At 44.5% G+C, this 26,247-nt stretch overlaps 2 protein-coding genes and 2 pseudogenes across 2 annotated transcripts; all 4 read left to right on the forward strand.

The window, feature by feature from the left end:
* Positions 1–1,227: 1,227 nt before the first annotated feature.
* On the forward strand, positions 1,228–1,871 carry LOC136322877 (interferon beta-like). Its single transcript, XM_066254749.1, has one exon. The coding sequence runs from the start codon at positions 1,228–1,230 to the stop codon at positions 1,792–1,794; it is 567 nt and encodes a 188-aa protein (XP_066110846.1). The 3' UTR covers positions 1,795–1,871.
* Positions 1,872–3,843: 1,972 nt separating this feature from the next.
* On the forward strand, positions 3,844–4,464 carry LOC136322875 (interferon alpha-2-like; annotated as a pseudogene).
* A 2,360-nt stretch (positions 4,465–6,824) lies between these two features.
* LOC136322876 (interferon beta-like) lies at positions 6,825–7,392 on the forward strand (annotated as a pseudogene).
* Positions 7,393–25,576: 18,184 nt separating this feature from the next.
* LOC136324450 (interferon omega-2-like) lies at positions 25,577–26,195 on the forward strand. The gene has a single exon (XM_066257350.1). It carries the CDS (start codon positions 25,608–25,610, stop codon positions 26,193–26,195), a length of 588 nt encoding a protein of 195 aa, XP_066113447.1. The 5' UTR covers positions 25,577–25,607.
* The last annotated feature ends 52 nt before the right edge of the window (positions 26,196–26,247 follow it).

Consider the following 26,247-nt stretch of genomic DNA (forward strand, 5'->3'; position numbering starts at 1 on the left):
GTCTAGACTCAAGGCTCAAAACACATGTAGTAAAAAAACAAACAAAAAAAAAACACATGTAGGGAATGCATAAAGGAAATCAAAAGCAGAATTAGAAAGCAAGGGAACCATTCAGAGTTGGAAAACTCCTATGTTCTCTATATAAGACACATGCACAAAGAGAAGGCCTTAGACAGCCTAGAGACCAAGGTTCAGAGAGTCACCCAGCTTAATCAGGCCAGCAGCACCTGCAAAACACCCAATGGCCCTATCCTTGACCTTCCTGGTGGATGGACACATGTAGTAAAAAAAAAAAAATGTACATGTAGTAAATGCAGAAAGGGAACCATTCAGAAATGGGAAACTCCTATGTTCTCTATATAAGACACATGCACAAAGGAAGGCACCCAGGTTAACCAGGCCAGCAGCACCTACAAAATCCCCAATGCCCCTATCCTTGTCAAGCACAAGTAATGTTTTACCGGCAGTTCAGACATCAACAATTAGTCATTTTCTGGGGAGAGCTGATACCATACAGCCCTCTATTTATGACTGGGAATGTAGGGCTATTTGTGATACAATGTTGAGCCTGGTGCAAAGATTAGAAGTGAGGACATCTACCTGATGATGTGAAACCTGGAACTCAGAGTTGCTTCGGGTTTGTAAGTCCCCATTTACCCACATATTTCCAACCCTCTACTGCAATTGGTATGACAGAAATAATTGTCCCTCTCTATAGGAAATATTTAAGTCATCATAAGCAATAAAAACTGATGCACAGCTCTCTCTAAAATTGTAGAATTTTATTTTCTAGTATCATCTCAAATGCTAGAAAAGAGGTTCCACATAAATGAATTCATCATCTAGCAGCAGAGCTATTGGTAAATCCCCTCACTGTTCTTTATATTTCCTTCCTTCCATCACTTACTGCTAATGACAAAGGGTCTCTAAGTGTCTCTCCCCACCTCCAAAAGAAAAATCAAGTAATTCAACCTTACCTAAAAATCCTCCAGTGGCTTCTCTTAAAACTTCTTATAACTCTGGTAAGTGTTGTATTGTATATGTCAACTATTTAAACTACTCTTCACAGTAGTGTTGGTATGTCAACTATTAAAGTATAAAAGGTTGGCCCTGGCCCTATATGTAAAGCTCACACTCTTGAAAGGAATTGTCACCAAACCCTCCAAGACTGAAGATTTGTGCCTTGTGCCTGGGGGAAGTCGAAATCACTGTGTTATTATAGTCATTATGACCAACGGATGCATCCTCCAGGCCATTCTACTTTTGTGTTTCTTCACCACCACAGCTCTTGCAGTGAACTATGAATTGCTCCGATACCAACAAAGAAGGAGCAATTTAGCCAGTCAGAGGCTCCTATGGATGTTGAATAGAAACCTTCAATATTGCCTCGAGGACAGGATGGACTTTGAGGTCCCTGAGGAGATTAAACAACCACAGCAGTTTCAGAAGGAGGAAACTGTTTGGGTCATGCATGAGATGCTCCAGCAGATCTTTGATATCTTGACAAGAAATTCCTCTAGCACTGGCTGGAATGAGACCATCGCTGAGAATCTCTATATGGAACTCTATCAGCAGATGTGCCATTTGGAGACAGCCCTGAAGAAAATCAAGGGCGAGAAAGACTTCACGTGGGGAAGCATGACTACAGTGCTGAACCTAAAGAAATATTACTTGAGGATTGCACTGTACTTGGAGGACAAATTGTACAGTAAATGTGCCTGGACAGTAGTTCACATGGAAATCCTCAGGAACTTTTCCTTCCTTAACAGACTTACAGGATACCTTCACAACTGAAGCTCTCTCAGCCCGTGCCTGTGGAAACAAACGATGCTGACCATGGCTTCTCTTCAGGCAGTCTTCAACCAGTAGCTCTTGACCTGACAGCACTGCCTTTTAAAGAACAGTTAAAGATTTGTCCATGTGCATGTACACTTCTACATTGCAAAATAAAAGTTTTTTGAAACTAAGCCTACGTGGCAAGTTTTGAGCTGTTGTTAGTGGAGTCCCCCCGGGGTCCCTGGGGTCCCATCCTGCCCCATCCCCCCATCCCACCCCACCTCCCCCCTCCCCCCTCCTCCCTTCCCCCCCTCCCCTACTTATCCCTGTCCCCCACTCACCCCACTTCCCCCTCCCTTCTCCTCCTTCCTCTTCCCCATCTCTCACTCTTACTATAGCAGTGGCTCTATTGGTTCAAGCATCAGCCCCAGATCGGTTTTCTGGGTGAGTCTTGGTCAAGGTACATGTAGGAGTCTGTCTCATTATCTCGCATCCTCTCACTCAAAGAAAAAAACATTTTTCACCATTACTTATAAATTTAAATCAACCAAAATTAAAATTAAATCAAATGTCAATTAAATTGTCATTTTATTTATATTAAATTTTGTCAATAGCTTGTAAATTTAACTTTAGCTTAAAATTTTCTTTAGTTCTTAATCTTTCACTAAATGAGTAAGTTTTACACTTTTGTTTTTAATGTAGAAAGAATAGATATAAATACAGTACAAAAATATATATACTGTATATCGATTAGTTTCCTTATGGGGTTCAATTAGAAAAACCTTCAAAAGACTCGGTCGACATGGGGCAATAGTGAAAAATATATGGTCTAAACACAAAGTTCAAAACACATGTAGTAAAAAAAAATGCACATGTAGTAAATGCAGAAAGGGAACCATTCAGAAAAGGGAAAACTCTTATGTTCTCTATTTAAGACACATGCAAAAAGGAAGGTCTTAGACAGCCTAGAGACCAAGGTTCAGAGTGTCACCCAGCTTAACCAGTCGAGCAGCACCTGCAAGTTCCCCAATTGCCCTATCCTTGACCTTCCTGGTAGAAGGTCACATGTAGTAAAAAAAAAAATGCACATGTAGTAAATGCAGAAAGGGAACCATTCAGAAATGGAAAACTCCTATGTTCTCTATTTAAGACAATTGCAAAAAGGATGGTCTTAGACAGCCTAGAGACCAAGGTACAGAGTGTCACCCAGCTTAAGCAGTCCAGCAGCACCTGCAAGTATCCCCATGGCCCTATCCTTGACCCTCCTGGTGGAAGGACACATGTAGAAAAAAAAAGAAAATGCACATATAGTAAATGCAGGAAGGGAACCATTCAGAAATGGAAAACTTTGTTCTCTATATAAGACACATGCAAAAAAAAAGTCTTAGCCTAGAGACCAAGGTTCAGAGTGTCACCGAGCTTAACTAGGCCAGCAGCACCTGCAAGTTCCCCAATGGCCTTATCCTTGACCTTCCTCATGGAAGGACACATGTAGTAAAAAAAAAAAAAAGGCACATGTATCAAATGCAGGAAGGGAGCCATTCAGAAATAGAAAACTCCTATGTTCTCTATATAAGACATATGCAAAAAGGATGGTCTTAGACAGCTTAGAGAACAAGGTTCAGGGTGTTACTCAGCTTAACCAGTCGAGCAGCACCTGCAAGTTCCCCAATGGCCCTATCCTGACCTTCCTGGTGGAAGGACACATTTAGTAAAAAAAAAAAATACACATGTAGTAAATGCAGAAAGGGAACCATTCAGAAATGGACAACTCCTATGTTCTCTATATAAGACACATGCACAAAGGAAGGCACCCAATTAACCAGGCCAGCAGCACCTGCAAAATCCCCAATGGCGCTATCCTTGACCTTACAGGTGGAAGGACATATGTAGTAAAAAAAAAAATGTACATGTAAGTAAATGCAGAAAGGGAACCATTCAGAAATAGAAAACTCCTATGTTCTCTATTTAAGACACATGCAAAAAGGAAGGTCTTAGACAGCCTAGAGACCAAGGTTCAGAGTTTCACCCACCTTAACCAGGCCAGCAGCACCTGTAAGATCCCCAATGGCCCTATCCATGTCTTTCCTGGTGGCTGTGGTGGTGCTCAGCTGCAACCCCATCTGCAGTCTGGGCAGTGACCTGCCTTAGACCCACAGCCTGGTTATCAGTAGTACATTGATGCTTCTGAGACAAATGAGGAGAATCTCCCTTTGCTCCTGCCTGAAGGAGAGAACCGATTTTGGCTTCCCCCAGCAGGTGTTTGGTGGGAGCCATGTCCAGAAGGCTGAAGCCATCTCTGTTGTCCATGAAATGATGGTGCAGACCTTTCAACTCTTCACAACAGAGGACTTGTTTGCTGCTTGGGTTACGACCCTCCTGGACCAGCTGTGCACTGTACTTTTTCAGCAGCTGAGCCACCCAAAAGCTTCTTTGACAGGAGAAGTGGGGACGGAAATGACTCACCTGATGAAGCAGGATTCATTCCTGGCTGTGAGGAACTACTTCCAGAGAATCACTCTCTACTTGCAAGAGAAGAATCACAGCCCTTGTGCGTGGGAGATTGTCAGAGCAGGCATCATGAGATCCTTGTCCTTATCAGCAAACTTGGAGGCAAGATTAAGGAGTAAGGAATGCGACCTGGTTCCACGTGGAATTGAGTCTCACTGACCAATGGGACTCGCATTTTCTGAGTTCTGCCATGCCTAAGCTTCCTCTTGTGTCTGCTGTAATCATGACATGGATAAAATCATTCTATTGAATGTTTCCAGGAATATTATGTTACATCATCTTTACCTCTACAGGCACTAGTGCCTTACAGAGGTTCAGGCTGATGTGTTTATCTATTTATTTATATTTATTTAAATATTTAAATATTCAAATGTTTATTTATAAGGTTTGAATTGTTTTTGTTTATATAAATGTTTTACATATTTAATTTGGAGTAAATTTGTGTATATTAAATATTTATGACAGTAACCTTCTTATACTCTAAATAGAAACAAAGTCAGTTGTACAACTTGCTTAAAGAATGGATGGCATAATTTATTTATCCATAATATTATATTCAAATTTTAAGTTAATATTGACTCTCTCTAAGCCAGGTTGTACGTTGCCCTCGGTATATGGAGGTGAACATAACAAATAAAGTCCCTACTCTCTGGTATCTAGAATTTTATGGAGAAAGAAACCTAAAAATGCTCAACAAAATTAGAATCAGTTATGTTAAATGCTATATTGAAAAGAAAGGCCTGACCAGGTGGTGGTATAGTGGATAGAGCATCAGTCTGCTGTATGAATGTCCCAGGTTCGATTCTTGGTCAGGGCACATGAGAGAAACAACTGTCTACCTTTCTCTTCCTTCCTCTTCCCCATCTCTCCCTGTTACTACAGCAGTGGCTCTATTGGTTCAAGCATCAGCCCCAGACAGGTTTTCTGGGTGAGTCGTGGTCAAGGTACATGTAGGAGTCTGTCTCATTATCTCGCATCCTCTCACTTAAAGAAAAAAAACGTTCTGCAAAATTACTTATAAATTTAAATCAACCAAAATTAAAATTAAATCAAATATCAATTAAATTGTCATTTTATTTATATTAAATTTTGTCAATACCTTGTAAATTTAACTTTAGCTTAAAGTTTTCTTTAGTTCTTAATCTTTCACTAAATGAGTAAGTTTTACACTTTTATTTTTAATGTAGAAAGCATAGATATAAATACAGTACAAAAATATATATACTGTATATCGATTAGTTTCCTTATGGGGTTCAATCAGAAAAACCTTCAAAAGACTCGGTCGACATGGGGCAATAGTGAAAACTATATGGTCTAGACTCAAGGCTCAAAACACATGTAGTAAAAAAACAAACAAACAAAAAAACACATGTAGGGAATGCATAAAGGAAATCAAAAGCAGAATTAGAAAGCAAGGGAACCATTCAGAGTTGGAAAACTCCTATGTTCTCTATATAAGACACATGCACAAAGAGAAGGCCTTAGACAGCCTAGAAACCTGGGTTCAGAGAGTCACCCAGCTTAACCAGGCCAGCAGCACCTGCAAAACACCCAATGGCCCTATCCTTGACCTTCCTGGTGGATGGACACATGTAGTAAAAAAAAAAAATGTACATGTAGTAAATGCAGAAAGGGAACCATTCAGAAATGGGAAACTCCTATGTTCTCTATATAAGACACATGACAAAGGAAGGCACCCAGGTTAACCAGGCCAGCAGCACCTACAAAATCCCCAATGCCCCTATCCTTGTCAAGCACAAGTAATGTTTTACCGGCAGTTCAGACATCAACAATTAGTCATTTTCTGGGGAGAGCTGATACCATACAGCCCTCTATTTATGACTGGGAATGTAGGGCTATTTGTGATACAATGTTGAGCCTGGTGCAAAGATTAGAAGTGAGGACATCTACTGATGATGTGAAACCTGGAACTCAGAGTTGCTTCGGGTTTGTAAGTCCCCATTTACCCACATATTTCCAACCCTCTACTGCAATTGGTATGACAGAAATAATTGTCCCTCTCTATAGGAAATATTTAAGTCATCATAAGCAATAAAAACTGATGCACAGCTCTCTCTAAAATTGTAGAATTTTATTTTTTAGTATCATCTCAAATGCTAGAAAAGAGGTTCCACATAAATGAATTCATCATCTAGCAGCAGAGCTATTGGTAAATCCCCTCACTGTTCTTTATATTTCCTTCCTTCCATCACTTACTGCTAATGACAAAGGGTCTCTAAGTGTCTCTCCCCACCTCCAAAAGAAAAATCAAGTAATTCAACCTTACCTAAAAATCCTCCAGTGGCTTCTCTTAAAACTTCTTATAACTCTGGTAAGTGTTGTATTGTATATGTCAACTATTTAAACTACTCTTCACAGTAGTGTTGGTATGTCAACTATTAAAGTATAAAAGGTTGGCCCTGGCCCTATATGTAAAGCTCACACTCTTGAAAGGAATTGTCACCAAACCCTCCAAGACTGAAGATTTGTGCCTTGTGCCTGGGGGAAGTCGAAATCACTGTGTTATTATAGTCATTATGACCAACGGATGCATCCTCCAGGCCATTCTACTTTTGTGTTTCTTCACCACCACAGCTCTTGCAGTGAACTATGAATTGCTCCGATACCAACAAAGAAGGAGCAATTTAGCCAGTCAGAGGCTTCTATGGATGTTGAATAGAAACCTTCAATATTGCCTCGAGGACAGGATGGACTTTGAGGTCCCTGAAAGATTAAAGGACCACAGCAGTTTCTCAGAAGGAGGAAACTGTTTGGGTCATGCATGAGATGCTCCAGCAGATCTTTGATATCTTGACAAGAAATTTCTCTAGCACTGGCTGGAATGAGACCATCGCTGAGAATCTCTATATGGAACTCTATCAGCAAATGTGCCATTTGGAGACAGCCCTGAAGGAAATCATGGGCGAGAAAGACTTCACGTGGGGAAGCATGACTCCAGTGCTGAACCTAAAGAAATATTACTTGAGGATTGCACTGAACTTGCAGGACAAATTATACAGCACATGTGCCTGGACAGCAGTCCACGTGGAAATCCTCAGGAACTTTTTCGTCCTTAACAAATTTACAGGATATCTTCAAAACTGAAGCTCTCTCACCTCGTGCCTGTGGGAACAAACAATGCTGACCATGGCTTCTCTTCAGGCAGTCTTCAACCAGGAGCTCTTGACCTGACAGCACTGCCTTTTAAAGAACAGCTGCCGATTTGTCCATGTCCATGTACACTTGTAAATTGCACAATGAAAGCTTTTTGAAATTAATTTGAGGTTGCAGGTTTTGTGCTGTTGTTAGTGATGTCCCCCTGGGGGCCCCGGGGCCCCCCCTGCTGCCATCTCCCCTCCCCCTCATGCCATCCTCCCCTCCCTTTGCACGCCCCCTCCCCCTTCCACCACCAAGCCCCCTCCACCACCCCTCCCCCTCCACCACCCCTCCCCCACCCACACCCCCACCCCATCCTCCTCCCCAAATCACCCTCCCCCTCCCCTACTCCACCCCTCCCCCCACCTCTACCCCACCCAAACCCTCCTTCACACCTCACCCCACTCCCCTCACCCACCCCCAAACTCCCCCCCACCACCCCCTCAACCCCACCCACACTCCTCCCCTACCCCCCCACCCCCCTTTCACCCCCCTCGGACATATGCTCCTCGCGAACAACTTCACATGAGGAAGCACGACTCCAGTGCTGAACCTAAAGAAATATTACTTGAGGATTGCACTGAACTTGCAGGACAAATTATACAGCACAAGTACCTGGACAGCAGTCCACGTGGAAATCCTCAGGAACTTTTCCTTCCTTAACAAATTTACAGGATACCTTCAAAACTGAAGCTCTCTCAGCCCGTGCCTGTGGGAACAAACAATGCTGACCATGGCTTCTCTTCAGGCAGTCTTCAACCAGGAGCTCTTGACCTGACAGCACTGCCTTTTAAAGAACAGCTGCCGATTTGTCCATGTCCATGTACACTTGTAAATTGCACAATGAAAGTTTTTTGAAATTAATTTTAGGTGGCAGGTTTTGAGCTGTTAGTGAAGTCCCCCTGGGGGCCTCGGCCCCCCCCTGCTTCCATCTCCCCTCCCCCTCATGCCATCCTCCCCTCCCCCGCCCGCCCCATCCCCCTTCCACCACCAAGCCCCCTCCACCACCCCTCCCCCTCCACCACCCCTCCCCCACCCCAACCCCACCCCATCCTCCTCCCCAAACAACCCTCCCCCTCCCCTCCTCCACCCCTCCCCCCACCTCTCCCCCCACCCAAACCCTCCTTCACACCTCACCCCACTCCCCTCACCCACCCCCAAACTCCCACACACCACCCTCCCCCCCACCACCGCCTCATGCCATCCTCCCCTCCCCGGCATGCCCCCTCTTCCTTCCACCACCCCGCCCCCCCACCACCCCTCCCCCTCCACTACCCCTCCTCACCCCCACCCCCACCCCACCCCAACCCCATCCCCCTCCTCAAACCACCCTCTTCCACCCCTCGTCCCACCCACCCCTCCTCCCCCCTCCCCCCACCTCTCCTCCCACCCAACCCTCCCCCACACCTCACCCCACTCCCCTCCCCCTCCCCCAAACTTCCCCACACCACCCTCCCCTCACCACCCCCTCAACGCCACCCACACTCCGCCCCCACCCACCCCTCCTTCACCCTTCCCCCACCTCTCCCCCCACACAAACCCTCCCCCACATCTCATCCCACTCCCCTCCCCCACCCCCAAACTCCCTCCCACCACCCCCTCAACCCCACCCACACACCTCCCCCACCCTCCCACCCCCCTTTTACCCCCCTCGGACATATGGTCCTCGAGAACAACTTCACATGAGGAAGCATGACTCCAGTGCTGAACCTAAAGAAATATTACTTGAGGATTGCACTGAACTTGCAGGACAAATTATACAGCACATGTGCCTGGACAGCAGTCCACATGGAAATCCTCAGGAACTTTTCCTTCCTTAACAGACTTACAGGATACCTTCAAAACTGAAGCTCTCTCAGCCCGTGCCTGTGGGAACAAACAATGCTGACCATGGCTTCTCTTCAGGCAGTCTTCAACCAGTAGCTCTTGACCTGACAGCACTGCCTTTTAAAGAACAGCTGCCTATTGGTCCATGACGATTTACACTTGTAAATTGCACAATGAAAGCTTTTTGAAATTAATTTTAGGTGGCAGGTTTTGAGCTGTTGTTAGTGAAGTCCCCCTGGGGGCCCCGGGGCCCCCCCCCCTGCTTCCTTCCCCCCCTCCCCCTAATGACATCCTCCCCTCCCCCGCATGCCCCCTCCCCCTTCCACTTCCCCGCCCCCTACACCACCCCTCCCCCTCCACCACCCCTCCCCACCCCTACCCCCACCGCACCCCTACCCCATCCCCCTCCCCAAACCACCCTCTTCCACCCCTCCTCCCACCCACCCCTCCTCTCCCCTCCCCCCCACCTCTCCCCTCACCCAAACCCTCCCCCACACCTCACCCCACTCCCCTCCCCCACCCACAAACTTCCCCACACCACCCTCCCTTCACCACCTTCTCATCCCCACCCACCCCTCCTCCACCCCTCCCCCCACCTCTCCCCCCACACAAACCCTCCCCCACATTTCACCCCACTCCCCTCCCCCACCCCCAAACGCCCCCTCACCACCCTCCCCCCACCACCCCCTGAACGCCACCCACACTCCTCCCCCACCCCCCCACCCCCCTTTCACCCCCCTCGGACATATGGTCCTCACGAACAACTTCACATGAGGAAGCATGACTCCAGTGCTGAACCTAAAGAAATATTACTTGAGGATTGCACTGAACTTGCAGGACAAATTATACAGCACATGTGCCTGGACAGCAGTCCACGTAAAAATCCTCAGGAACTTTTCCTTACTTAACAAATTTACAGGATACCTTCAAAACTGAAGCTCTCTCAGCCCGTGCCTGTGGGAACAAACAATGCTGACCATGGCTTCTCTTCAGGCAGTCTTCAACCAGGAGCTCTTGACCTGACAGCACGGCCTTTTACAGAACAGCTGCCGATTTGTCCATGTCGATTTACCCTGTAAATTGTACAATGAAAGTATTTTGAAATTAATTTTAGGTGGCAGGTTTTCAGCTGTTGTTAGTGAAGTCCCCCTGGGGGTCCCCGGGCCCCCCCCTGCTTCCATCCCCCCTCCCCCTCACGCCATCCTCCCCTCCCCCGCACGCCCCCTCCCCCTTCCACCACCCCGCCCCCTCCACCACCCCTCCCCCTCCACCACCCCTCCCCCAACTCCACCCCCACCCCATCCTCCTCCCCAAAGCACCCTCCCCCTCCCTTCCTCAACCCCTCCCCCCACCTCTCCCCCACCCAAACCCTCCTTCACACCTCACCCCACTCCCCTCACCCACCCCCAAACTCCCACACACCACCCTCCCCCCACCACCCCCTCATGCCATCCTCCCCTCCCCCGCACGCCCCCTTCCCCTTCCACCACCCCGCCCCCTCCACCACTCCTCCCCCTCCACCACCCCTCCCCACCCCCAACCCCACCCCACCCCCACCCCATCCCCATTCCCAAACCACCCTCCCCCACCCCTCCTCCCACCCACCCCTCCTCCACCCCTCCCCCTACCTCTCCCCCTACCCAAACCCTCCCCCACACCTCACTCCACTCCCCTCCCCCACCCCCAAACTTCCCCACACCACCCTCCCCCCACCACCCCTCAACCCCACCCACACTCCTCCCCCACCCACCCCTCCTCCACCCCTCCCCCTACCTCTCCCCCTACCCAAACCCTCCCCCACACCTCACCCCACTCCCCTCCCCCACCCCCAAACTTCCCCACACCACCCTCCCCCCACCACCCCTCACCCCCACCCACACTCCTCCCCCACCCACCCCCATCCCCCCTCCCACCCCCTCCTACCTATGGTCCTCATGAGCAACTTCATGTGGGGAAGCATGACTGCAGTGCTGAACCTAAAGAAATATTACTTGAGGATTGCACTGAACTTGGAGTACAAATTGTACAGCACATGTGCCTGGACAGCAGTCCACATGGAAATCCTCAGGAACTTTTCCTTCCTTAACAGACTTACAGGATACCTTCAAATCTGAAGCTCTCTCAGCCCATGCCTGTGGGAAAAAACAATGCTGACCATGGCTTCTCTTCAGGCAGTCTTCAACCAGGAGCTCTTGACCTGACAGCACTGCCTTTTACAGAACAGCTTAGGATTTGTCCATGTCCATTTACACTTGTAAATTGCAAAATGAAAGTTTTTTGAAACTAAGCTTAGGTGTCAGGTTTTGAGCTGTTGTTAGTGAAGTCCCCCTGGGGGCCCCGGCCCCCCCCCCCCCCCCGCCTCCTTCACCCCTCCCCCTCATGCCATCCTCCCCTCCCCCGCACGCCTCCTCCCCCTTCCACCACCCCGCCCCCTCCACCACCCCTCTCCCACCCCCACCCCTACCCCTACCCCCACCCCCTCCCCCTCCCCCACCCCCTCCCCCCTCCGCCATCCCTCCCCCACCCACCCTCTCCCCACTCCCCCACCCCCTCCCCCCTCCACCATCCCTCCCCCACCCACCCTCTCCCCACTCCCCCACCCCCTCCCTCCTTCCCTACCCCCCACCCCCCTCCCTTGCAGTTCGGGAATGGCAGAGACGATATAAAAGCGGCAGCCAGATGGCTCCCGACAACCGGCGCGAGGGACAGCGGGACGTTTTCAGACTGTGGGGCAGCAAGGGCGCCCCGCTGCCTGCACAGAGGACCAATCTTCTACCGGCCCACCACGGTTCGCATTTCTAGGCCTGTGATTGTTTGCGGGGCTTCCATAGATACCAATGCAGCGGAAATCTTTCTCAGGCGGCGGCAAGCAGAGCAGGGTACTGGGCGTGGTCGTGCACTCAGACTTAAAAGATTTCCCGTAGTCGCCGGCAGGGGAAGTCGCCCCGGCCGGTCGAAGCTTCCCAGCGCTGCACGAACTGTTCCTGTGTCCCTAGGGCCCTAGAAAATTTTCGTTTTCAAGGTGTGCAATAGCTGGGAACATTGGGAGACACAAGGGGCCACCATTTTTCTCAGCCAAGTTAGCAGAACTCAGCGGCAAGGAAGAGGACACCGGCCAGCGAGTCACCCTGTCAAACAGTCTTGGTAATGATCAGTGTGTATATCGCAAGGGAAAAGGATATTGGAAGAATGAGTGCCCCAAAAGAGGTATCAAAGTCCCAGGTCTGGAGACGCAAAGGTGCTAGTAGGCAAGGGAGAAGATTCAGACAATAAATGGTGAACCCCAGAAGTTCTTTCATTACAGCAACCTATCAATGTTATCGCCCAGAAACATCAAGTAAAACTACCAGCGGGACATAAGGCTGTCGACTTTCTTAGTGATATCGATGCCACTTACTTGGTTGTTAATAATAATAGCGCATGACCAGTGCTGTGTGTGTGTGTGTGTGTGTGTGTGTGTGTGTTTCTGAAGTGAGAAGTGGTGGGCGGCAGACAGACTTTCGCATTCGCCCGATGGGATCCACCCTGCATGCCTACTAGGGGGAGATGCTCTGCCCATCTGGGGCGTTGCTCTGTTGCAACTGGAGCTATTCTAGCACCTGAGGCAGAGGCCATGGAGCCATCCTCAGTGCCGGGGCCAACTTTGCTCCCATGGAGCCTTGGCTGTGGGAGGGGAAGAGAGAGAAAGGAGAGGGGGAAAGGTAGAAAAGCAGAAGGGCGCTTCTCCTGTGTGCCCTGTCCGGGAATCGAACCCGGGACTTCCACACGCTGGGCCAATCCTCTACCACTGAGCCAACCGGCCAGGGCTACCAGTGCTTCCTGACCGGCAGTAACTGTCACCGGGATCTCCGGGAAGCCTCAGAACCAATTCTTCCTTGAGTCATTACAATGTACTGTTGGGGACACTATACAGACTCAGAAGTTTCTGTATATTTGTTTATGCCCGGTTCCATTATTAGGATGAGATTTACTTGCCAAGCTGTGTGCACAAATTACTTTTGTGCCTGAACAGCAGCAGTTGCACTTTCAGATTCTGCCAGAATATGCCTGGCAGTTGCTAATGAAACCATGGAAAAATTTCAATACTTCAGAATGTCCTTGGTGGAAGGAGCTGCAGGAGCAGGTAAATCCAGTGGTATGGACTTCAGAATCGCCAAGGTGAGCAAACAGGCAAGTCCCAGTCAAAATTGAAATAATGCTTGGGGCAAGAAATCAAACAAGTAGCAATATTCTTTGTGAAATGAAACCTTAGAAGGTATATGCTCTCTCATTCAGAAATTTGAAGAATATGGACACATTAGGGCTTGTCACTTGTCCTTATCTGTAAAGAAACCTCATTCTGATGAATACCAGCTTGTACAAGACTTAAAGACTATAAATGATACGGTTCAAGATATTCATCCTACAGTCCCTAATTCTTAGGCATTGGTTAACAACATACCAGAGTACAGTCACTGGAATTCAGTATTAGATTTGAAGGATGCCTTTTTTCTGTATTCCGGTAGTTTGAGACTCCCAGCCCTTGTTTACCATCGAATGGCAACACCCACAATCCAAGGCCAAGACTCAATACTGCTGGATGGTGTTGCCACAGGAATTTAAGGACTCACTTATGATTTTCAGTGAGCTCCTAAGTCAAGATTTGAAAGACCTGAAATTTGAAGAAGGTGTCTTGTGGCAATATGTAGACAACCTCCTGATCACTGGGCCATCATTCTGACAAAGCTGAGCCAATACTAGAGCCACCTTGAATTATCATATTTAGCATCCTGTGGCTACAAGGTATTGGCACAGAAAGCCCAGATCTGCCAACAGGCAGTAAAGTTTCTTGGATTTTTACTAGAACCCAAGGAAAGAAGCCTAATGGGAAACAGGAGAAAGGTTATAATACAGTAGAAAGTTCCCACTACAAGAGAGTAGTTACAAGGTTTAATAGGAATGGCAGGTTACTGTCATCTTTGGAATCCTTCCTTTGGGCTTATTGCAAAACTTTTACATGAGGTTTTAAAAGGGCCAGAATTTAGCCCTGTGAAATAAACAAAAGAATGCACTCAGGCTTTTGAGACTTAAAGCACACTTAGCCTCCACACTGGCCTTAGGACTTCCAAATTTATGAACACTTTTTTCAACTACATATCCCTGAAAGGCAGGGAATTACCCTTGGAGTATTGTCTTAGATGCTAGGAGATGTTACACAACCCATTGCCTATTTGCCTAAGACCATACTGGCAGATAGGACCATACTTCCACAGAATGGCCTGCATGCTTAAGAGCTGTAGTGGCTACCTACGAATTGTCACAAGAGGCTGAAAAGTTTTGTTTAGGGCATCCTATCACCATTTATGTACACCGTCAAGCCACAGACCAAAAGGGAAATCTGTGGCTTACTCTGGGGCTAATGGGGAACTATCTCATCCCTGCCTCCCTCTTGAGAGAACTCCATGCTCTCCCATTAATACTTGACTGCATTGAAGTCACTGATGTAATTTATTACAGTGGAGTAGATCCACAGGATCATCCCCTTGAAGAGGCAGATTGAACTTTATACACTGATGCAAGCAGTTTTATAAGAGATGGGAGCAGAAAAGCTGAGTACGCAGCTATACATCTTGAAGGTTTAGTATAAGCAAATGCTCTACCACCAGGAACTTCTCTGCCCAAAAGCCTGAACTAATCACATTAACAAGGTCACTAGAGTTGTTATCACAGAAGAGGTAATATACTTACTCATGATAGGCTTTCCTAATTTTACATGCATACAGTGCAATATGGGAAAAAAAAAAAACGGGGACTACTGACTATCAATAAAAAGGATATTAAGCATGCTGTCAAAATTCTAAATATATTAAAGGTGGTTCAGGTCCCCCTATAAGAAGCAGTAATGCACTGGCCCAGATATCAAAAGGAGCGTACTGATGTTGCCAGAAAAAGTAATTTAGTTGATTGAGTGCTAAGGCAAGCTGCTGCAGGGGCACTCATATTGCCTTTCATACTTGTCTTGGACATTACAATTTGACCTGAATTATTTGGCCACCACCCTAGAAAGATCTGAGAGTAACCTTGGGCTCAAGCCAGCAACCTTGGGCTCAAGCCAGCAACCATTGGGCTCAAGCCAGTGACCATGGGTCATATCTATGATCTCACACTCAAGCTGGTGACCTCACTCTCAAGCTGGTTTGCTAGTGCTTCCTGGTCAAGGCACATACAAGAAGCAACTTCTACAAGGCAACTTCAGGGTTTTGAACCAGGGTCCTCAGCATCCCAAGCTGACACTTTATCCACTGCACCACTGCCTGCTCACCCCCTTTAAATGGGATGAGAACATTTGGGTGTATGTACCTAGCTAAATATACACTTATATTTTTTTACTTCTGTCTTACAGGAGGAACTTATGTACAACAAATTACACCATGATTTGTAGGTGTCTGTATTCCTCTAGAAAGTCTCCAGAATCATACTCTGCTTCAATATATTGATAAACCTATTACTTACAATGAGATCTATGATCGGGGGCCTGTTATTCCAAGGAAAGACAATGGGATGTTCTCTCTCAAGGTAGCCAAAATAGCTCGGGTTAATAACTGTTATTTTCTCAGGCTGCAGAGCAAGTGACCCCTTGCTGAAGGCAACAACCTTGAGCTCAAGCCAGCAACCTTTGGGCTCAAGCCAGCAACCATGGGGTCATGTCTATGATTCCATACTCAAGCTGGTGAGCCTGACCTCAAGCCAGATGAGCCTGCGCTCAAGCTGGTGACCTTGGGGTTTTGAACCTGAGCCCTCTGCATTCCTGATCAACACTCTATCCACTATGTCACCACCTGGTCAGGATCCTAATATTCTTAATGCTCTGATGTATTAATATTACTGCCTGTTTTTGTAGCCAATGCACCCTCTTTGCCGCTCCCTAATTCCAAAATAACCCCAACTGTCCCTTTAATGCCAGGTAGCATTGACCAGCAGAATAATGACCATTTTCATATAAAACTAATCTCATAGAAATGAATTTATTACTAACAATGGGGAAAGTAAAAGGAGTTGTGGAGGGTGTTTAACGTTACATAATGTATCTTACATAATTTGATTTTGTTTCTCCTCCACAAATACTTGGCTAAAAAATTGTTTTGCAGTATTAGATGGCATGATGGATCACTCATAAAATCTGGGACTAGAATAGATGTCTTGATATAAATCAAATGATCTCTAGGATGAAACAACCTGACTGGACAACCTGAGGGGACATATGTCAAAGTCTTTGAAGACAATTTCGAAAAAGCTTTACAGCCTCCATCCTTGCTTGGCTAATTACATATATTTTTGCTTTTAACTGTTACTAACCACTTTGAAATCACTATAAAAGGCCCCACCTGAAAAAAAAAAGATGTTAATAGGCAAAGTTTAAGTCTGAAGCCCTCTGCCTTCTCAAAAGGCTGGACATCAGATTAAAAGCACATTATCTCAATGCAAATTTTGTCTGCATATTGGTTTACAGTGAAAGGCAGCAGGTGTTTTGCAGTTATAAGAAAACCCAAGGAAGTGGCAAAACATAAATGCTCTGATATTGAATTGACCAAAAAGCGAGACAATTGCAGAAAGGTAACTAAGTAGGTGTTGGGCAAATAAGTTATAAAATTTGTGCTATTTGGTTTTGCTCACTTGATTGTTAAAGATGGCACTGCCCATGTGAATGGCTGTTGCCTAGGTGATAATATTAATTACCTTCATGCTTGGGAAGGGGCTTGGTTATGCTAATGTGTGCTGAAGGAGCGGTTTTTGCGCCAAAAGGTTTTAAAAGGTGGAGCTAGGAGGCCATTTTGAAGAGGAGTATACCACGTTGTTCCAGGAAAGAGAGGCCACGTGATTGCAGAAAGAAGGCAGGCAGTGGAAATAGAGGCATACAGAAGGGACTAAGAGTAGTGGACCTTTGAATCTAGGAAAAAAACAGAAAGATTTTCCTGGTTGTGGAATGGGAGGAACATGTGAGTGGGTTTTGGTGCCCCATGTGTTTGTTTTTTACTCGTTGGCCAGTATGAGTCTAGAGCAGTGTTTCCCAACCTTTTTTTGTGCCATGCCCCACCTTAACCTTTCTAAAATTTTTATGTCCCCCCCCTATGTAACCTACATAATTTTTAACATTAAAAAATTGATTTGTTCACTTAATAAACATAAATGATAGATTTTAGGAAGAAATCACTATGAAATTGTTAACAAAACACAGTAAGTAAAATTTCAAAACATATAATGAAAAACAAATTTAAATTCCAAATAATTTTAATATTTTCCAAATATTAAAATAATTTTAATATTTTTCTATATTAATTTATTATTTTAATTTAGTGTGATCCTTGTGCTTGATGCTTGCTGCACAGAGATTTTATATTAGGTTCCAATTTGGTTAGCTTTAGTCTCAAGTCTCCACATTGTGTTATATCCAGCTGATTTCTTTTTTTTTTTTTACCAGTAAATCATTTAAAGCACTAAATCCACATTCAGCTAAAAATGAAGATGGAAATGGTAGAAATAGTTTTCTTGCACATTTGGTTGAATTTGGGTATTTGATTTCTGTTTCCTCACAAAGCCATGCCATCGCTCCTTTGATATTAAATAAAGCTTTAACTGACTCATCATTTTGCAATTCTGCGAGTTCTTCTTGATACTGCATATTTGATATATCAGACAAATCCACTAACATTGACTGCATCATCCATGTTGGGAAATCAATTTGTTTTAAATCAGAAAATCTTTCTTTTAAATCGGCCGATAGAATATTCAAATGATTGACAATAACAAGTAAAGCGGTATCAGTTATTTCACATTTTTGGAGCCAATGAAACTGTTTAAAGTTTTTGTTGTTAATATGTTTCTGACATAACTCAAGATTGGTAATGAAACCAAATATCTTTGTTTTTGCGTCGACAAGAATTTTATTTGTTCCTTGAAGTTGCTTATTTAATATATTTAGTTTTTCAAAGATATCGGCTAAATAACTCACAAATACTTTACCATCTATTGTTAACAGATACTTCATTTCAGGTTTGTCGCTTAAAAAATCACTAAGAGTATCAAACAGTTCCATAAATCTTTTCAAACAGTTTCCTTTAGATAGCCATCTGACTTCAGTATGAAGTAAAAGTCTCACATGGTCTTCATTTTGTTCTTCACAAAATAGCTTGAAAAGACACTCATATTTGGCACTAGCTTTAATAGCATTAACACACTTTATTACTGTATGTAATACTTCATTCAGAACAGGCGAGATGTTTTTAGCTACCAAGTTTTCCCTATGAATAACACAATGCTCAAGAATCATTTCTGGATTTGCATCTTTCATCAATTTTAAGCAGCCATTTTTCTTGCCCATCATATTGGGAGCACCATCTGCAGCACAAGATGTTATATTTTTCATTGGTATATCATTAACATCTAAGTAGTTTTTTTAGCTTATTATATATCTTTGGAGGTAGTGGTGCTTTCTAATCTTTTACAGAACAACATTTCTTCAGCAAAATGTTCTTTATCAATGTATCTTACATAAGTTATCAATACTGCCTCACTGTCTCTCAAAGTTGATTCATCCATTTGCAAGGAGAATTTTCTTGTTTTCAGCTTTTCAATAAGTTGTTTTTCAATATCCTCACTCATTTTGTCTGTTCTTCTGCTAACAGTATTGTTACTGAGTGGCATAGCTTTTACATCTTTGTCATCTTTTTCAAGAACCGTTTTAAGAAATGCTGATATTGATGGTTTTATTAAATTCTCTCCTATAGTGTGATTTTCTCCAGTTTTAGCGATGAATAAAGAAATTTGATAACTAGCCTCAAGAACACGATTATTAGTTGAAGTATGAGCAGTAAATAGAGACTTTAATGTAGTTCTTTTTTCAAAATTTTTCTTTAAAGTTTTAAAGTAACTCAAATCTGAATTAATATGAGCACTATGTTTCGCCTTCAAATGCGCCTCAAGACAACCTCGTTTCATTGATTCGTTGGTCAAGCATTGCTGGCATAAAAGACAAAAAGGAATCTGCTCATCGTGAACAGCGGGTATGAACCCAAATTTTAAATATTCCTCCGAATATAGACGAGTTTTTTTCTTGCTTGCACCACTCATTTTACTATGAGCTATAAGAAATAAAAATAAGATCAATTAAAAACTAATACTAAAATATGTGTTAAAATATATTCAATGTGACATAAAGTAAACGTATACTAAAAATTCATATTTATTTAAATGTATATAACACATTTACTACACTACCACCGCAAATCAAAAGGTATCTATATTTTTTCCACTTGACAGAATTTTCTGGAAAGTTATGCTTCTAAAATTAAAATTGTCATGCATGCACTATTATAGCCCCAATAATATTTATAAAATATTAGTGCTTTCTAGCCCTGATGCAAGAAGTACTTAATAAAGAGTTTAATATTGATAAAAATAAAATCAAATACTTACCAATTATATCTATACAATATATATATGTATATTTATTAAATCAACGAGCTTTTACAACAGTTTTGACTGACGCTTATTTCAAATTAACACCAACTGAATAATGTGAAACAACACTACAGAAGTTGCAATGGGCCAATTAGGTGAGAATAACTGCGTTGTTTAGCGAGTTTTTAAAACGTCCGGGGTTCCCCGCGGCAGACCGCACGCTCCACAGGGAACCCAGGATGAAGTTTACTTGAAGACGCCAATCACCCAGTTGATATTTTGGTCTCGTCTATATTAAGTATAACGAAATTATACTTAATAATTATTTACCACAATTATTTAAGAATTGCATTTTTTGTTAAATTTGGCACCGATATCTAACATTGCATTTAAATGGCCCGGGGCGAAAGAGTTAAAAGTCTTTTTGAGTCCATTTTCAAATTGCCCCCCTTAACTATCGAATTGCCCCCCTGTGGGGCGTGGTCCCCAGGTTGGGAAACACCGATCTAGAGTAAAGGAAAATGGCCCATCATTTCTTGGCTCTGCTGTTTGATTACAATCTGCCTGAAAAATGTGAACCTACACGGGCCAGGCAGCTGTGATGGTGGTCACAACTACTGGCTATACAGTAGGCATGGAGGCTAAAGGAAATAAGAATTATTGTTAACAAGGTCTGTTTGTACATAATTCTTTCATTCTCAACTTTCCGTCATTTTAAATTGCCTGTAGTTCAAAACAATATCCTGACTGTTCTTTACATCGGAGTCTTTGTTGCCATCTGGTCACTTTTGGATAGTTTCCAGGTCACTTGAGCATTGTAGCCATGGGAGGATAAGACTGGATTCACTCAGGCATGGAACTGTGCCAGAGGAGAGGCAGGGACACAGACAATTGTCAGTCATTGGTAGAATTTAAGAGAATGACTCCAAAGGTATTTCTAAGACAGTGACTATCTAAAGGTAATGCAGTAGGAGACCAGCTGAATTTCAGTTTCTTGGCTGGGTGTTTTGAGGTGATAGGGAAAGGGAGGGCTTGCTCACTTGCTTGTTTATTTTTGTGGACAAAGGTAAAAAACTCTTAGTGTGGAGGTTTTCTGTAAGAAGATCTGGCAGGATGGGAGGCTGTGGGCCAGAAATCCCGAGAATCTGTAATAGCTCAAACTCGGGCCTTCTAAGAAATAGGAAGAGAGGGGATTTTAGCTTGCGTCCTCCTAGCAAGTGGCACCTCAGTAGTAACGACAGAGGTTTCCAGAATCAAAACAGCCATAAGAAATGATGACATCGGATCATTTACAATAACATGGATGGACCTTGATAACGTTATATGGAGTGAAATAAGTAAATCAGAAAAAAACTAAGAACTATATGAATCCATATATAGAAGGGACATAAAAATGAGACTCAGAGACATGAACAAGAATGGGATGGCAACGGGTGGGGGGTGGGGGGAGGGGGATGGGGCGAAGAAGGAGAGAGGGGTTGGGGGAGGGGAGGGGCACAAGAACACCAGATAGAAGGTGACAGAAGACAATTTAACTTTGGGGGAGGGGTACACAGCACAATCAAATGTCAAAATAATCTAGAGATGTTTTCTTTCAACATAGGTACCCTGATTTATCAATGTCACTGCATTAAATTTAATAAATAAAACAAACTGAATTGCAGGAGACAGCAGCCCCCAGTAGCCCCCAGGGTAGGCAGCCAGTGGCTATCCTCCCCTGGGTCCCAGTCACTTCTCTCCCCTCCCCCCTCACCCCATCTCTCCAGTCCTCTTCTCAGTAAGAGAGGTATATGGGAGGGTGGTCCTAGAGGGGAGGGCCAGAAGGGAAATTCGGGGCAATTCATTCCAAAGGACCTCCCTCAAAGGCCTTCATTTACATGCAGAAAGCTCTCTGGTAAAATCAGAGCCTTTGACCTCTCCTAGGGCTTCTTCAAGTCCCCCGCCCTTAGACTGCAACTTCCAAACTGCAGGGAGGGAGAATGTTAGAGAAACTGGCCCAGTATGGAGTGCAAGTGTCTCCTACAGATCCCAACCCAGGAAAATCACTCTCAATCATGTCAGAATAACGGGTGGGGATGAGGATGGGGGCATGGAAGGGTGAGGGGCACGAGTCAAGGGTCAAAGGCAAAGTAAACAGTAGATCTCAGCATCTTAGATTGAATGAAGAAGTGGGAGAGGGGAACTCGACTCTCTCATTGAGTGAACCTTGACTCTTAAATCCTAATCCCAGAGTTGTATTAAAAATCTAATAGAAAAAATGAACAGGACTAGGAGGATGTAAATATTCTTAATGCCAATGAACTGTATGCTTATCACCAGTTACAATGATACATTGTAGGCGATGTCTATTTACTACCATTTAAAGAAAACAAACCAACAAATGAATCAAAACCTGCATATGTGGAAGGGGGTCATCTGCAGTGTGAAAAGCCAGGGTTCAGCAACATGAATTATTTCTGAAGAGACTGAAAATTGTCAATGACAGTAGGAGTAATTTAAAAATCAAGACAGGCAGGAAGATCTTTACCATTTAAAGGTAAAGCTTATCCTCCTTGCTTTTCACAGCATTTATAGTATGAATCAATGTGTAATTTTGGAATCAAAATAGAAAGTAGTGCCAGGGATCTTTGAAAGATTTATTCTCCATGTGCCTCTGCCTCCCTATCTCAGTGCAGCACCAGGTGGAAGCAGCAGAGTTTTCCAGTGTCAAGTGCCAGCATGTGAACGTGGCTAAGCCTCCACCCTCCCTGCCAGCTGATTCCTGGGCTGCCGCTGTCAAGACCCCCTGAAGCCCAGTCTCACACAGAAACGAAGTAAAGACAGAGAGTGCATCATACCTGCATACCTGTGACGGGAAGGAATCCAGCTCATCTGTGCCTCCCTTGAGGTAGTTCCATGTCTGATTATAAGAGGAGGAGGCTGTACCAGTGCTGGACTCATATTTGCTCAAAAAACCCACAGAGCACATCCTGAAACATGAGGGAGTGGAAAGTCAGCAGCAGCTTGAGAATTTAGAAGAACAGAGACATTTAAAGCATGGACTGCATGGGGCAGGTCTATGGGATGAAAACCATGGGAATGGCCAGCACTGAGTTCACTGTTCTCCAGATCATTCTAATTCACAAATGAGGAGATTGAAGTGGATGCTGAGAGCACAGAGTTCTCCCAATACACGTGGTCAATAGCAGTGTCTCCAGCACAGGGACATGGATACCTCAGCAGCCTGCTGAGTACTGGAAACATGAGGGTGACTCCAGTGCCAGCTCCAAACTTGTTTCCATTGTCAGAATAATCTACTCCCTTAAAACTATTTAAAAATGAATGTTGGCTACTTTTCCTTAGAATTTAATGTCAGTTCAATTGACTCATGCCACACTCCTGTTGCCATACTAAACGATAGACAGTAATCCTTTGGCATTTGAAGTACAACTTGGAACACTTTATCACCTCACCTTTCCTGCTCTGTGATTTTAGACGATGGCCTCTTCTTGGGTCATAAATCCCATGTCTACTTCTATCCTTCACTTAACTATTTCTTTCAGAGAAGTCAGTATCTTGAAGGTCCCTAAGGTTTTGATCTTTGGTATCTTCAGAATAATGCATCCCTCTGGATTCATATTGCTCTCCAAAGAGTGGTGGAAATGAGTGTAATCCAAATGAGGTTATTGAGAAGGTTGAGTTTATTATTTCAGAGATTTAGAACAGTGGTTGGTCTTTATTTAGTATGTAATACATTTCAATGTTGTCATTTAAAATATTATTGCCATTATTATTATAGTGATTAAGACCAGAAATTTTAAGATCATTCCACTTCTTTTTCTTAATTTGAGATTTCTGTAGATAGGCTTTTCATTGCCTTAGTGCCGTGATGGCAGACCTTTTTATGAAAACCGTCCACTTTTGCAGTGCTGGTCAACCTGGTTCCTCCCGCCCACTAGTGGGCGTTCCAGGTTTCCTGGTGGGCTGTAGCGGAGCAACCAAAGGGCACCACGATTGGCCCACCATGAAAGCTGGAATGCCCACTAGTGGACGGAAGGGACCAGGTTGACCAGCACTGCAAAAGTGGGCGTTTTTTATAAAAAGGTTCGCCATCACGGCCTTAGTGGATTCATTAACTAGATAGAGCACTCAGACAAGGGTTACTATCCACCATCTTCCCAGAGAGGGTTCCTATTCTAGTAATAGGGATTGGGATTGCCAGTCTCGAGGGTTGCCTGCAGTGACTCCTTGAAAATTGTAGAAAAAAAATGATGAATCTCTTTGCCTTTCTTTTACTCCTCTTTGTTTGTATGAACCTCGGGATGAAATAGAAAGTAATGCCAGAAGAGCAAGACAGAATATGCCCAGTAATCAGCTAAGTAATAACTCTATGGTTATTTAAATTTACAATAAAATTATCAGGGATAAGTAAAAAAAAAAGAAGCTATTCCTCCCTGACATAGTACCTTGAGACTCACTACCCCGCATTCTGAGCATGAGACAGAGTTGGTGAACAAAGAAGCCCAACAGAAATATGCAGACTGACTGAACAGTGAAGCTTACTAGTGTCTGTATTAAAAGATTCTGTATTAAAAGATGAGAGACGTCATCACAGAAACTCCTGTGCCCAGCTAAGATTTTGAGCATAACAAGTGTTCAATAATTTAAACGAAGTGTTGAAACATAAAAGCTGTACTGGCAAAATAAAAATTATTAACATAGTAAGATAAAATGACTGCAATTGGATAATTAATTCCTCCTGCTACTCAGACAAAATAAACTTTCACTATCAGCGTTGAGGGCTGGGGATGCTGATACCTGAGTCATTTGACAGGAGAGGAGGAGGTCACCACTGAGAACCAGGGGCCTTCACACAGACACTCCAGGGAGTACGGCAAGAATCCTGAGAGAGTATTTTTCCAGTACAGACACAAGCCCCTCCAGAGTAGGGGAATTCTAAAGACCTCAGGGTCTGGACAGCTTGCCCTCAGTGAGTGAGTCCAGAAGGGTTTGGGTCGAGGACGCTCTGTCAGTCCAGAGGAAAAGGGTTACTAGATCTGATATCTCCCCGGTGAATGAGGTGGAACTGGAGAAATAAAATTATCTTGATATTAGAGCCTCCACACCTACACGCACCAGAAAAGAACCAGGATTCATGCTGGAGGTATTGGCTCAGCCTGAGAAGCACTAACCAGCAGATACAAAGTGTTGGAAAGAAAAGGTGATGTTTATGTACATTCTGACCTAGAGGCCCCAGTGAAGCACAACCACATGGACCCGCTTGAATGGGTTCTAGAAGGAAGAGAAATGTCCCAGAAACTCATTCACAAAAAATCTCAGCCTCTGCCGTGATATAATCAGTAACCAAAACTCAGTCCTGGTTCTAAAGAGCTTGTTTAGCATGCATGGTCTGCTAAGTTCCTAACAAACTACACAAACCCACAGGGCTGAGGGAGCCTCTCTCCCTTATGTAAAGTAAAGAGGGCAAAAATGTTACACAGATCCTAGGCAAAATTTTGTTTCTAACACAGAAAATAGCATTATTTAGGTAATAAAAAATGTACATGAGAATGTGCGTATGTGTGAGTATTTCCACATCTACATACACTTCTGACTTCAGGACAGAAGTGTTTTTCATTTGACTGAGATGTATCCATTTGGACTGACACATCTGAATTTTGCTAGGAAAATTAAGTGGAACAATTAATAATGTAGATTATGACATCTTAGACCACCTGGAGAACTCATAAATAAAAACAGAAAAAGAAAGTAAAAGTGCAAAGAAATGTTTAGAAAATGAAAATTTGTGTTCCCTATTTAATTGGCCATGCCTAGAAAGGAGGTCATCGGAGAACCTAGTAGGGTCCAAGGTTGTTACCAGACTCCCAGCTCAGCAGGGCCAGCAGTGCTCTCGTTTGCCCATGGCTCTCCTGCTCTCTTTACTCTCAGCCCTGGTGGTGTTCAGCTGTGGCCCTGGTGGATCTCTGGGCTGTGACCTGCCTCAGAACCACATCCTGCTCAGCAGGGAGAACCTCGTGCTTCTGGGCCGAATGAGGAGAATCTCTCCTTTCTTCTGTCTGAAGGACAGAAAAGACTTCAGATTCCCCCGGGTGACAGTGGAAGGCAGCCAGGCCCACAAGGCCCAGGCTCTCTCTGTCCTCCATGAGATGCTCCAGCAGACCTTCAACCTCCTGCTCACAGAGCACTCCTCTGCAGCCTGGAACACGACCCTCCTGGACCAACTGCGCACGGGGCTCCACCGGCAGCTGGAAGACCTGGACACCTGTTTGGTGCGAGAGATGGGAGAGGAAGGATCTGCCCTGGGAATGCAGGGCCCTACCCTGGCCGTGAAGAGGTACTTCTATGGCATCCGTCTCTATCTGGAGGAGAAGAAATACAGTGACTGTGCCTGGGAAGTTGTCAGAGTGGAAATCATGAGATCCTTCTCCTCAACAACAACCTTGCAAGAAAGGATAAGAAATAAGGATGGAGACTTGGGGTCACCTTGAAACAATTCTCACTGATGAATGTGCCAGACCACATTTGCACTTATGTCTTGGG

The sequence above is a fragment of the Saccopteryx bilineata genome, chromosome 2, assembly GCF_036850765.1.
Source record: "Saccopteryx bilineata isolate mSacBil1 chromosome 2, mSacBil1_pri_phased_curated, whole genome shotgun sequence".
NCBI lineage: Eukaryota > Metazoa > Chordata > Mammalia > Chiroptera > Emballonuridae > Saccopteryx > Saccopteryx bilineata.